This window comes from Puntigrus tetrazona, chromosome 11 (genome assembly GCF_018831695.1).
Source record: "Puntigrus tetrazona isolate hp1 chromosome 11, ASM1883169v1, whole genome shotgun sequence".
Lineage (NCBI taxonomy): Eukaryota > Metazoa > Chordata > Actinopteri > Cypriniformes > Cyprinidae > Puntigrus > Puntigrus tetrazona.
The window spans coordinates 22,021,923-22,036,664 of NC_056709.1; the positions used below are offsets into that span (position 1 = coordinate 22,021,923).

A 14,742-nucleotide genomic window follows, 5' to 3' on the forward strand; every position below is an offset into this window, starting at 1 on the left:
ACTAGAACGTACAACTATCTATATCCTTCCGTTTATGTGCTGGACATTTTAGTCGAGCGTAACTTTTTAACATTTCTAAATAAACATTTTTTTTAAACCTTCTAGTGATTGTCCATCGCTATTAGTTAATGGTTTTATAATAAAAACAATTCACGTTTTAAATAGTTGGAGTCTGGCTGTTGGTTGAGGGTCTGGTTGAGCGCAAATAGTTTTTAAGTTTCGGTCCATAGAGGGCGCCAGTTCGTTATTTATATTTGACATTAAAAACCAGACATATTTCATTAGCAGACAATTTTGCACATTCATTAACATATGTAATATTTGAACCCTTTAATGTAAAACAGCTAGACGACTTTAAAAAAAAGTTCACCTTGATGTCTCTACAAGTCTCTGACCTTTTTCTCTGTGGAACGTAAATATATTTTGGGAAGTGCATGTGGGGTTTTTTCCATCTGTACAATGGAAATCAGCGGTAACCAACACATCCTTATATTATTATATGTTCTTTTGTGTTCCACAGAAGACAGGCAGGGTTTTTTTTAACTATGCCTTCAGCAGCTAGGCTATCACATAAGACACAAACTGTCAGAAAATGTTGCTAAGTAACATTTTATTTGTGTCTAGAAGAAACTTTTTCACAGACATAATAATAAGTGAAAAAACAGGATACTACGTTCTTACAGCGTGTGAATATTGAAAACTAGAACACTGACAAATGATACAAAAAAAAGTAACTTCAGTTGTATAGAGGACATATTTACATTTTGCGCAAACACTGAATCTTCAGAAACATAATATAGTAATCTACATACATCTTGTTTATTTATTATGATCAAAAAATATGTATACAGTGTTGGGCATCATAAAAGTGCAATTTTTGCTTAAGTCGTTTAAAGTCTGAGGTTTGGCAGAATGAGAACACCGCAAAGAATAAGACTAATAGATTCCCAGATCATGTTTAAGACCGATACTGTATTACTGTTTTTAAAAAATGATGTCCTATCATATCATAACATAACAGAATTTTCATTTTTGGGCGAACTGTCGCTTAACATCTTCGCAGCAACTAGCACGTTTTCTGCGTTGGCTTTATGTGTTTACATGCACAATGATACAGTAATATTGATTAATAACCCAACAACGACACAAATCCATGCAAACACTTCAAACAATGTTCTTTTATATGGTACTACTGTGACCGCAAAACCTGATCGCAACACCTCTTTAATATCTATATGTAAACACCTTAACTGCTGTTTATACATCAGCATACCGTTGTGCATGTAAACACATCAATGTCATTATCTGAGGTCATAATTATAAGATGTCTCTTTGTTACTTTTAACAGTGCCTCCTCATCCAGACTAACAAAAATAGGAGCTTGTTTTAAGGGTGGCTGGTTTAGACTCGCATACAAATCACACAAATTGAGATATTTCACAAATACCATGTTATCTTCAAGAGACCACCTCCACACGATAAACTGGGCAGACAGATGGCAAACTGCTGCTCAGACGTCCAGTGACATTCTGAAGTGTTGTGCCTTTGAGCCAACTCTTTGGCAATGTCCTGCACCTCCTGGAGAGCAGTTTGTCTGGGAAGTTCATAGCTGCCTTCTTGGTCACCATGGCCAGTTGCTTGAGGTGGGCACACAGCTGATTGCTCATAGATAACATTTCCCTGCTGGCCTCTCGATTTTTAGCTTCGCTACACAGAGCGTTCACAAGTCTTTGGCCCACCATGATGACCAGCTTGCTGTGGGAGATGAACTTTTCGGGGGGCTGGCCATCATCCAGGCTACTTATAAACACGCTGATGGCCTTCTGAATAGCTCCAAATACAGCCGGCAGTGGTCAGAGATGGAAGGCTTCCTGGAGGTCTGGAGTGGACTGCAGGGGTTAACGGACTGCGATTTGGAAACCTTTTGAAGATACACAATGAGTAATAAAACAGTTAAGAAATTTTAATGCAATACAGTCACCTGCACTGAAAGGGTCACAAGTTTTTACCTGTTTTTTCAAGGTATCGCCATTCTTCTTTGATTTAAAACTGCTTTTTGCTGGCTTTGGCTGTTGGTTGAACTCTGTCTTTGTCTGTTGAAAAGCAATAGTGTTGGTTAAGATTTTTAGGCAAACAGTATTATTATTTCTTAAACGATAATCGAAAGTAATATTTCTTAAGCAGCAAACTAGAATGATAAGAATGATTTCTGAAGCATCATGTGAAAACTGGCTGAAATGGCTGATTAAAATTCAGCTATGCATTGCACAGGGATATTTAAAAATATAGAAAAATATTGAAACATTATTTTAAATTGTACCATTTTTCAATATTACTGTTAATAGATCTAAGAAATGCAGCCTGGGTGAGCATAAGAACTTTATTTAAAAATAAAAGGTCATACCAATCCCAACCTTTTGAATGGTTGTGTATACAGATAATATTAATCAATGCTTGTACATGCAGGGATACAAAATATATCAGTGCCATATCATTTATCACTAAAGATATAAGAAATTAAAACAATAATATTTTATCATGCATGTCACTTGCTTATATTTTCACATTTAGATGAATGCTCGAAACATCATCTATTCGATAGTTCATTATTAATGTTTTGTATTTTTGGAGAACAGGTGTGCAGATCTTCATCTGTAAACCATGAACATTTAATATCTGTCATTATCATTAATACATCATAACACAAAAAGAATTATGGTGTGATTTGCCTACCTGAAGTTGTACATAGTCACTTTCATCTATTCCTGAGTCTACCATCGGTTCACTTTTACTGTGACTTCTCCTCTCATAATGGTCTATGTTGTCCACCACTGTTTCCTTAGCCGGGACTCTGAAAAGAAGCTTTCCATTTGCATTCAGGATGGATACCAGCCTCTTCACATCCTCTGGTACGGTTCGAGCCACCATAACAAAGCGCTCTAGGTGGTCAGGCGTCTGCGACTGGCCTTCATCCTGAGCTAGCGTGTCCAGGAGCCAGCCCAGATCTTGCAGAGTCCCTGCAGCCTGCTGAAGGATCAAGCCCGAGTCCTCAACGAGCATAGAGAGCTGCTTCAGAAGCCTGGTCTGCAGGTTAAAGTCTGTCAGCCGTTGAGCGTTACCTCTGACATCCAAGGCGAAGTTTAAGAAGCAGGTGACAGAGTCAGTCACATCTTTGGTGGCCATGTGGATCTCATGAAGGTGCTGACTCAGATGTTCTTTGGTTCTCCACTGGCTGCTGACAAACAGCATAAGCTTGGGCACAGTTTGGCACACTGCTTCTTGCAGCTCAAGCAACCTGTTGCTGGCTTCTTCCTGTGAAAGTGTGACCTCACGCAAGGGCTCAGGTTCAGGAGAACTCAACATGAAGGAGTCGCATGAGCTCCTGGAAGAACTGGAAGCTGTGGAGGAGGTGGACAGCGTTGAGCTCCTCTGGTGGTTTTTGTTGTCCTCGTCATCCCTTCTAATTGTCCCAGGCTGCCTGGACATCGTTCTGCCCCTTGAGGGCCAATGATGAAGTTGGTCGTGCATGGGTCCAGGTTTATCACTGTACTCAAGAGATTCACGGTTCTTTTTAGAGTCTGTTTCTGGAAGCCTTGGCTTTCTATGTAACACTACAGTGCTCTCTCTTTGTTTAAGACCGGGTGGGACATCATAGATGCATGAAGTTGTTGCATCCCCAATATCTGTACAAGACTGCACCACTGCATTGCTCGGTTTAGGGATGTCATAGAGGGGCTGAATGGGGCTGTGCCTGGCCTTTTCAGGCCACTTGTGATTTGGCAAAGTGTCATAAAGGGGCTTGTTTGAATTCATAGTTTTGGGTGGCATGGTGCCATAGTAACAAGTATCACATCCTTGTTTTTGTGGGAAAACAGGCACGTCATAAATCCATTCAGACTTACAGGGCTTCGGCATGGTACTATAACCACAAAGAGGCTTTTGAGTTTCCTCACTGATGGAGGGCACTGGGATGTCATAATTGGGGTCTTGGGAAGTCGTCGGGGTAATTTGGCAACCTAGAAAGAAGTAAATAAATTGCATATTTCACACAATAATTCAAAAATATAATTGATTCGGTTTCTGTCCTAAATCAGAGATCCATTAGTGAAGTTTTAATGATATGAGTTGCTTTACAGGAATTACCATGCTTACTTTTTCTTGGTTGCAGTCGGACATCTCATACTTTGTAGCTGTTCATATCTATTATGAAATTCTGTGTTTGACGTTTCCAAAGGCTGCAGCATAGATGGCTTTAAAAGACAAGTTACACAATTTATGATGCTTAGTTTGATCAATATCATTTCACACATTATTTCTTAAGGTGACACTCACACGATCTTCGTCTTTTATCTGAACAATCAAAAATTACTAGAGTGCAAGAGTTTTTCAACTTTTCAGTGATCCCCCCAAAATTATGTCTTCCTTTATTTTATTTTTTTTATGCTGTTTCTTTTTATACCTCTTTTTGTCTCTCAGTTTTTTGCAGGCCCTCTTGCAGACCTCTAGGTGGCCCACCTCCAAAAAAAAAAAAAAAAAAAAAAAAAAAAAAACTCAAGATGACTTACTGTGAACAACGAGGGTTTTCTCACCAGGCTTGGGACATCATATATTTCGGCACCATGTCTGGCAGTTAAACCCTGAAAAGAGAAAAGGTGTAAGTATAAGCACTGAACTAAACAAGCAAAAAATACTCTATGGAGATGACAACACATGGCCGTCTTAAAGCGAGCCAGGATCCTTTAAAGTGTTGTACACATTGCTGTGTCCTGCCTGCCCAATTAACCCAGTTTTCTAATTGAAGCCATGCTGCACATAAGCTGCTAAGGTAAACATTTCTCCCTGAAGCAGGAGGGGAAATGGGCAACATGTGAACCCAACTACTTCACTTATTACACAGTAACTTGCTTAGACACTTGCCTGTCTCTCTTACTTTGTCTCTCTCTCTCTCTCTCTCTCTCTCTCTTTTGTGGAGTCCCCAGCCATAGATCTTCTGGTTGCAGTTAGTGGTGTCTGAATTCTGTCTTTGCTACTCTTTTACAAGCTCATAAAGCCCCTGTGCTACATACCTGTCCCCGCAGAGAGAGGCCCCTGGTCCCCATCTGTGAACTCTTTGCCAGTAGGAGTTTCTGAGACATTGCTTATTGTTAGCCTCAGTTCAACAAATAGTCTACAAAATAATTCACACACTCAGGCTATTGACTGGCTATTGAGATTTCATGGAATATTTAGTTAATCACTCGATATTTTATATTTAATGTAACTATTTAGTGTCAATGATTTTTGTCATTCATTGGCTGGGAGAAAAATCCAAAGTTCTGAAAGTTCTGTTTATATGAGCACTAACACTGCAATTTTATTCACATATATTTAAAATGTGCAGCACAGCACTATACATTATATGCAAGGTATTTTTAAATCTGAATAATGATAATTTTTTCCTGCATGAGTTAATCTACACCACCTGTTTCAATCCAGCTGAAATGAATTCAGATCAAGCTTGGATTTATTTAGGTCTTTACATGAAGGCACCTCAGTCTGACTGAAGCATCAATCTGATTATTATAGGTGCATAAAAACGTAGATACTTATAGAAAATGTGCAGTTGTGCTAGTGAGAGACTTACGACTTGAGGAGACCCGGTTTCTCTTAGATCCTTTTGTGCCTTGTGCTTATCTGGTGAAGAGGCGGCTTGAAGTGGCACGTTATATATCGTACTCATCTCTTCATAAATCGGTATCGCTGGTGTCCTTCTAGCTTTTGGGGTTTGATAGATGTTCTGATTGGAGTGGTTGGTCAAGCAGTCCCTCTCTGTACCTGTTTGTATCTGTTTGTTCACGCAAAGTTTCTCAGCCTCTGCTGGGGAAAGCGGAGCCAGGCGGTTCGCCGGTGCCAGGCCCTGACGCCCATGAAGAGCACACTTCCACCAGCCGATGCTCTCCGCCACGTTCTTCTCCAGAACCACGATGATGTCACCCTTGTGAAAAGCCAGCTCATCTTCAGTTTCGGCTATGTTGTCATAAAGAGCTCTGGCAAACAGCTTCTGAAGGAAACAGAAGACAGAAGATGTGAGAGAAGGGTCTCTAAAGACAGCTAACTGGTTAGGAGGAGACACGTAATGACAATGACACACAATGAAGGACCACCATGGACGGCAGTGGCGTCTTGGAATTGGATTTGAACAAACAATGGCCTTGTGTGTCATGGATAATGGGCCTTTGCGTAACTAGGCACAACTTCGTAGCCCTGCTAAAAGAATCCCTGTGACCTTGTTCCCTACATGTCCTCTGAGACTTTGTTCAGGCGTTAAAATGTTTTGTTTTTTACTAGTCTGAGCAAGAAGACTTTCTTTTCTTTGTATTATTTAAAGATATGATACTGTCATTATCGTGATATATGCTTGGTTAATGTGGTTTTGTTCTGTCTATACAAACGTTTGGGGTATATTTTTGTATAAAAAAACTGTTTTTAATCAGCATGGATGCATAACAAGCATTTCACCAAAGGATAAAGCTTTAATCGTAACACCAAATAAGCATTTGTGAAGGATCATGCGACACTTTAGACTGGAGTAATGACAGCTGAACATTCAGCTTTGCCATTACAGGAAACTTATAATATATTAAAATAGCACACAGTTAATTTAAATCATAACAATATTCTACAATATTAACGTTGTTGCCATATTTTTAATTTAACAAACTTTGGTGTGCATCATTTAAAAAAATAAATAAATAATTAAAAAAATCGTACCAACCCCAAGACTACAAGTGTGTGTTTTTGCATGTTTGAATGTGTTTATTATTGCACGTTTTTGTAATATTACAACATAGAATGTGAATGTCCAAAAACAGGTGAATGGATGATCAATGCTTCCTCAATGCTACCTTCCTGCAACTGTATTCTCTTGAAAATTCTGGTCTAGACTGTTTAACAGTGGGAAAGATTGCGAACAATGAATCCATTCAAATCAATTTTTAGCAGAACTCTGTTTGTTTGTGAATTCAACAGTTGTTCTGGATTTTGGTGCTTAGGAACTTCAATTGTCTGTACGGTTATTTATAAATGGGCCCTCGGACAAACACCTGCACCTGCAAATTATGCGGTAAACAAGAGATTTGATGCGGGCGACATCTGGAGAGCTTCTCACTCAGCACACATTACCCCACACACACGTACACACGCTTCTAGTATGTGCACACGTCCATTTAAACCCGTCCCATGTGCTCACAAATTCCTCAGCGGCAACAGCGCACATGCTTAAAATTAAACAGAAGTCGAGCATAATAGATCTAATACCTTTCACGAGCATGAACTGTTACGATCAGAAATCTATTCATCAGTCACTTAACATGACATAAAGCAAAGCAAAACCAATAAAACTGTCAAAGCTTATGAGCGTTTTGTTATATTTCATTAAATATACAAATTCTGATTATACAATATTGGCCAAAACACTCAATCTTTCCACATATTATGAATTAGTAATGTCTACTATGCTGTGTGTGAATAAGCAAATATAAGTTAATATATAATTTGGGCACTATGTATGAACGTATGTTTTGATAAAGTTAGTTGTAAAACATGTATTATTAGATTTTTAATTCTGTCTAAATCATCTCCAAATCAACTAACAGAGTATATATATATATATATATATATATATATATATATATATATATATATATATATATATTCATATTTAATACATAATATATGTATAGTATTTTATAATCTACACACATATATATCACGGTAACGCTTTATTTTACGGACTAATACTGATTATTATCTACATGCCTGTTATTAGCATACTGTCTGTTTACTTCAAGGTACATATATTAATTATGTCCTATACAAAACACTCTCAGAAATAAAGGTACAATAGCTGTCACTGGGGCAGCACCTTTTCAAAAGGTACACTTTTGTACCTATTAGGTTCAGATATGTACACTTTAAGTACTTACATGTACCTTTAAGGTAGCAAAATGAAGTCTTTAGGTACGAACATGTACCTTTTGAGAAGGTACCGCGCCAGAGACAGCTTTTGTACCTTTATTTCTGCGAGTGAATTACTTTACTAATTATTAATATATCGTTATTAATATTTAGAGCCTCAGATTCCAGACTTTAAAATAGTTGTGTCTCAGCTAAATGTTGTCCTAACAAACACATACATCAGTGGAAATCTTATTTATTCAGCTTCCAGGTGATGTATGCGTCTCAGTTTCAAAAACATTTTTATTACCGGTCAAAACACGTATGACTGGTTTTGTGGTATAGGGTCACACACACACGTATCCTTTAAAAATTAAGTGGGTTGTGACTGACTCAAAACCCACCAAAACCTAAATATAATTACTAAATTGGGGCGCTCTCTGCTGAAAAACACTATTACCACCTCTTCAATGTAATTTACATGTGTGTACTTGTGTATGCACGTGTGTGCAGTAGCTGATGCTCTTCCCCTCCCATATCCTCTCCCCCATCACGCCAGCCTTCCTTCCTCAAAGCTCCACTCCCGCTGATAAGAGACGGATGCAAGCGCTGCCTTAAATGGCTCACGGACGGATCCTCTGTGACAAAGCCTCTATTCAGTCCGCATGGCTGACATACTGAGCACCTGTTCCGCTTGCAAGCCAGGCAGTCGATTGCGACGTAGGCACTGGTTAATGCACGCAGACCACAACAAACCGCAGGCCCTCCTCCTACACTGATCCACGTAGAACAAAACACACCAGGGCCAGTCCCGGCATGCTTTGTGTGTGCTGCAAACGAGAGCATGGTTTTGCTAACATCCAAAATGAGAAGATATGTATTTTTTGTGGTTGTGCATGAAGTGCCATGTCAGTTATGTATAGCACAATGCTAACTACAACAGAAAAACATATAGTTTTACATATATATATATATATATATTGGGGCAAGACTATCTGTTTTCCCCAGCCAATGAAACACAGGGAGACCTTTTAAGAAAAGCATTATTTCTGCAATTCTGCTTTGTGATGCTTTCCTCCTGCAAAGAAAAAAAAGGTTTGAACATCATTCACTATTGCTAAACCAGCAGCATTTTGTGCTCAAATACCGTGTGCTGAAACGGTGCGACTGTAGTGAATTTACCGCTGGCCTGTACAACCACACACGTGTCTTAAAAGGGAAGACTGCTGAGTGTGTACATTTCTAAGTTTGCGTTTGGAGTATGCGCGTGTGTACAGTGAGAAAGGAGGTCAAATTCAGCTGGGATTCCAGCACACGCCTGCTTGTGCAGATCAGACCAGGACAGCTGGCCTCAGCTCTCAAGTAGCAGCTGTCTCTCTCCTTCATGTCTCTCTCTCTCTGCATGCATATACGGCATAAAAATCGTGATATGCCATACTGTGCCTTCACATAGTGATAATATCTAGATGCGCAGCATATCATCAATATTGAATTTATCGCACAACAATATATCTTTATATATTTTAGCGAAGCACTATCAGACCTCTTTAATAAAAAATTCTAATTTGTTTACTTCAGGGAACTACGTATAGGCTATTCCTATAAACTGGTGTAGCTGTAAAGTGTTGGAAGTAATTCATAAGTGTAAGCTTTTACAGTTAGAATGTGTTCATACTTCCAAAAATATGTATTTAGTGTGTGAAAGAGCTTCCCATTCACTTAACCCCTCAACCTAAGGGTGAAAGTGCAAAACTCCAGTGTCAGCACTCCTCAGCACAGGATTCTAGTAAAAAAGGCCTGTTATGAAAAAAAATGAGAAAAACACAGACGTCAGATTTTTTCATTAGAACTTTCTAATGCAATATACACGAACCCATGAGAGACATTGCTTTCCTTTGCAAAACACAACTGCCGATATTTCAAAGAATGTTTTAACCGTTTTCATCCATACAATGAAAGCCAAAACTACCTCACTGACTTCCACCGTATTGACCAAACCACTCTTATACTGCATTTTTTTCACAATTTCCATTTTTTCCCACTAAAGATAGTAAGTAAACTACTCCTTTAAAAAATTGCACACATATTTGAGACGGCAGAGAAGCTGTTGATGAGACCAAATGGTCCATATTTCCAAAGGATGAATATTTTTGGAGTGAGAGTATTGCTTTGGCATAAATATTTATAGCATGCTCACAGGGTCACTGGCTCAGGCAATGAGCATCTCTCTTCATAGGGACAGGAAGCTGCCTTGTTAAGATGATCTATTAGACTTTCCCACACTGAGTGAGTGCGTGAGTATGCACCGATGTAGACCGTCTGAGATGTGCTTCATGCAAATAGTGTACCCAAGAAACATTCCACTTGCTTTCCAAGCTCATCTCATAGTTTAAAGACTTGTTTAGAAGTGACAACTTTATCCCACACACTTCTATGCATTAGACAGAAGTTAACTTTATGTTTTCATTTTTCAAGCAATATAGAAGGCATAAATGAGGAAAAAAAACATATATAGCCATCAGGTCTGGTTCAGCTTATTAAATTCAAGAAGTGACAGCAAGGGACTTTCTGACCAATATGCGAAACACATGTTTCTTAATGTGATGTGATGATGTGTGGATTACTGTGATATTTTCATCAGCTGTTTGAACTCTCATACTGACGGCACCCATTCACGATGCAATGGTGGACAAACATTATAATGTAGAATTTTTCCAAATCTATTCTGATAAAGAAACTACATCTGCTTATGTACATTTTTAGCATATTTTCATTTTTGGTTGAACTTAAAAGGTTGTATATATATATATATATATATATATATATATATATATATACACACACACACATTAAATGTGAATATATATTCACATTTATGGTATATTAATTGGCATATTGGTCTTTGCTGTTTAGGTCATGTTAAGAACTAGGTTAGCGATCACTAACACCCAATCATTATATATAAACTTTCCAATTTAAACCTCTTTGGTATTTCCTGTGTAACAACAACGATGATATCATACACAAACCTCTTGTTTCTCAGAGTTTACTTCCTGGGACCCATCAATTCTCATGGATCTGTTTATTTCTATAAACTTTTCCAGGGAGGATATAGGAGATAATAATGACTGACTGATCTTTAGATAAGCAATATGGGTAAGTGCAATCATCCCACCACTAGCTACAAGTTCTCCTTTTTGGAGATTTGAGTGTTTTGAAATGGATGCATCACAGGAAATGTTGTGCATCTATGCAATGCAACGATTAGTCGACTGAACGTAAAGACACACAGCAGATTATGCAAGATGAATATGATATACGGCAAATAAAGTCACAATGATCTGTTCTGCAAAGCTTTTCTTTTCCTGGTTTTATCTAGAAGCTGATAAGCTGATTTCCTGACCCTTCTTGTCTTCTGCTTTTACTTTTTACTTTTAACATCGTCAAGACATTTTGACAGTGTTTGTAAATCCCCACCCCCCCAATTCATCGGGTAAGTTTTAGTTATCTTAGATAAATTTAGTTAAATGTAGACACAGACATATATTTTAAACGCTTCTATATTTAACATGTAATAAATATAGTGAGATATAAAATGTAACCTAATAACGTATTAACTTTCAGAGGAACAGGCATTCAATTAAAGCAATTAATTAATTAAAATAGGCCAATTTTCTCTAGAGTTAAACAGTTAAGTTCTGAATCTATTCAGCCGATGTCCAGGTCTAGGGAACACTTTTAGCAGTAGCTTAATTACACAGTTCCTAAAACATGCTTTTCAGAAGCTGTGTAAAATTTTCGAGCGAGATGCTTCTGGTCTAATCAGATTCAGTGATCTATGCTAAACTGCAGCTAAAAGCGCTCCATGACCTGAATGGGTTCGAAAATGGTCGAACCCAATTGTTTAACTTTAGGGGAGTTGGAAAATTTGCACTTTCCATTAACTGACTATTAAGAATGACCTTTGATAAAAGGAACTAAAAAATAAAAGTTCGCCAAAGATATGTTCACTACACACTTCTTTTTTATGTCTTGTTGGGAGTGTGGGTGAAAGGAATCAGGCCAGTCTGTAGGTGTGATTTCATTAGTATTGTATGTCACTCCACATCACAGATGATTCAAATAAAGGTCACGGAAATAACCCAAAGTCCTAACGTCCTTAAATTCACGTACACACTAATATTCAAACTTTCAGGGTCAGTAAGGTCTTTCCTTTTGGAAAATTCTGCAAAGATCCATTCAGTTGATTCAAAGTAAAGACACGTCGCAAAATATTTTTCAAAGAGATGCTGCTCAACAAATGATTGAAGAATCTTTACCCATCGTCAAAAACCCCGAATCCTACGCTGACTAATTACGATGCCGTTATGAGTGTTGAGGCTTATATTTCACCATTTGTTGATCCACAGGTGTACAAACCACAGCAATATGTGAAAGCAGATCAAAGTAAATACAGTAGATCAGTCATGTAGACTTAAAATCAATTCCTGTCCTGACCAGCTGGATGTAGAAATGGGCAAAATTTTTCAAACTAGACTCACTTGACACTCTCAACATGTCAAATAGGCAAATGTATCAATGTTTGTCACATGCGATGGTCAATATCCGATCCGATTGGCTTTGGAAACATCATTGCAAAAGCGCAAACCACAGCAATGGTCAGTAGCGACAAATAAAGCTCGGCAGTTGAATGAGGTCTTTACTAACAGCATCAGACGACCATAAAAATATTTACTCTCACAGAGACGGGACTTGAATAGTGAAAGTGCTAATATCCATCTATAATAGTACAAAGTTTCCTGTAACCTCTCCAGTCCGACTCGATCAAAAGAAGAGAGCACGTTAACGACAGCCATAAAGTGCCATTCTCTTCCTTTCACTCTCAGGGTTAGCGGTATCACGTTACAAAGCACCTTCTGCGAATTCAGGGGTCTATACGAGGCTCGGGCATTGAGGGCAGGGGTTAGAGCTGACACTACGTCTGAACGGTAAAATCCCTGCAGTTGGCTGTAAGAATCGTACAAGAAAACGGGTTCCTTTTTCAATCACTTAATTTACTTCATTCAGGGTCTGAAGATGCACCTAAAGAAGCGATGTGTTGTTTCTGAAGATGTTAAATTTATTTAGAAGTAAACGATACTGACCTCCATCTCTGAGATACGAATCCTATGTTCAGTCAGTTCATAAATCCCATTCAAAAGCCAGCGTAGAATTGACAGATACAGCAAAGCATCTGTGAATCTGCCTGTATTTCTGTTTGCTAAATTTCAATGTTCTCCGATCTTCTTGTTGCTCTCTGTCACACGCTCACGGACACACACACACACACACATTGCCCAAATAAACCCTGAGTCCAGACACTTCACAATAAGGGGCGGGGAGTGCAGCATTCACTCATGACATGTGTCTTGCTCTCATGAATGTCAGCCAATCCGAATCGCCTCTAACAACTGCTGTCGCACCTCCTCCCACGTCCATGAAGCTATGAGAGAATATAGCTTGAGTCTGATTTTAAAAAGCAGAAGTTGGTCAGAGTGATTGTAGATTCTTTTTCTAAAATGCCTCTCAGTATTATTACGTTACTTCCACTACTTGTTTTAAAAATCTATTTTAATTTTTCGCACGCTCAAACGAGCTGATTTACTGTTTCAAAGGGCCAGATTTTTCCGGTGGACAGACTTTGTCGTCAGGACAACAGATAGAGCCCCTGTAAAGGGCAGGTGGGGGTCGGACGCCAATGATATACAACAGCAGTTCTCAACTAGTGGGTCAGGACCCAAAAATGGGTCACAGTTCTGTGTAGGTTTGATTAGTTCATGGAAAGACCTTAATAAACAGATGTTAGATGCAAATAATAAAATACAACTTATATAATAACTGTTAAACTACCATCTTTCATTTTTGATGTTAAAGCACTCAATTAATTCATCTGAATACTTAAAAGCAACACTAAGTAAAATAAAATATGACAAAAACTACTTTTAAATACTTGCACCGCGCAAACCACAACCATGTTTTTTTTATTATTAATATAAATGATTTTTAGGAAATTCAAACCAATTAAAATCAAACGCACTTCAACAGCAAAACATTAAATAATGATCTGGCTTATAGGTTTTGGAATATTTCCTACATGCATATGAACCGTTTAGAAATGAGAAACTGTGAGAAATGGCTGCATATTCGCATGAGGCATAATGTTTAGTAAACAACAGCCATGGTAAAAGTCGCTGATGCAGTCTAAAGCATGAAGGCAACGCTCTGAAACGCGGCATTTAAGTTACATGCATTTCTAAGGAACACTTTTTTGGAAAAAAACTCCCCCAGAGTTCAAAAGTTGAACCCATTCATAGCTTAGCATAGATCATTGAATCGGATTAGACCGGAAGCATCACGTTTAAAAATGACCAAATGATCAAAGAGTTTCCTATTTTTCCTATTTGGACTCTTTGGACTGGACTCTTCTGTAGTTACATCGCGTACTAAGCCTGACCGAAAACGAAATTTCTAGGCTGACATGACTAGGAACTATACTCTCATTCCCGCGTGATAATCAAGAAACTTTGCTGCCGTAGCAAGGCTGCAGCAGGCGCAGTGATATTTTGAATTTTGCCAATCGTTTAGTTCAAAACAGGACTCCATCACGTGTTTCACAAATCATTTTGTCAGTCAATAAATATATAATGATATATGTATATTGCTCTATAATTTCCAGTTGTGGTCTGGTAGAAGCTGCGGATACTGTGGACAAACATTACAAGTCAGTAATTGCTTGTTGCACCTATTACGTGTATAAATTTTCTGTGA

General features: G+C 38.3%; 1 protein-coding gene across 1 annotated transcript; it reads right to left on the minus strand.

Annotated features, from left to right (window-relative positions):
- Positions 1 to 1,054: 1,054 nt before the first annotated feature.
- cass4 (Cas scaffold protein family member 4) lies at positions 1,055 to 13,281 on the minus strand. Its single transcript, XM_043251667.1, is given in 11 exon segments — positions 1,055 to 1,534; positions 1,537 to 1,589; positions 1,592 to 1,837; positions 1,840 to 1,921; positions 2,010 to 2,093; positions 2,734 to 4,016; positions 4,051 to 4,085; positions 4,153 to 4,250; positions 4,566 to 4,637; positions 5,624 to 6,040; positions 13,080 to 13,281. Coding segments are annotated over 11 exon segments (2,400 nt in total). The 5' UTR covers positions 13,086 to 13,281; the 3' UTR covers positions 1,055 to 1,510.
- Positions 13,282 to 14,742: the final 1,461 nt, after the last annotated feature.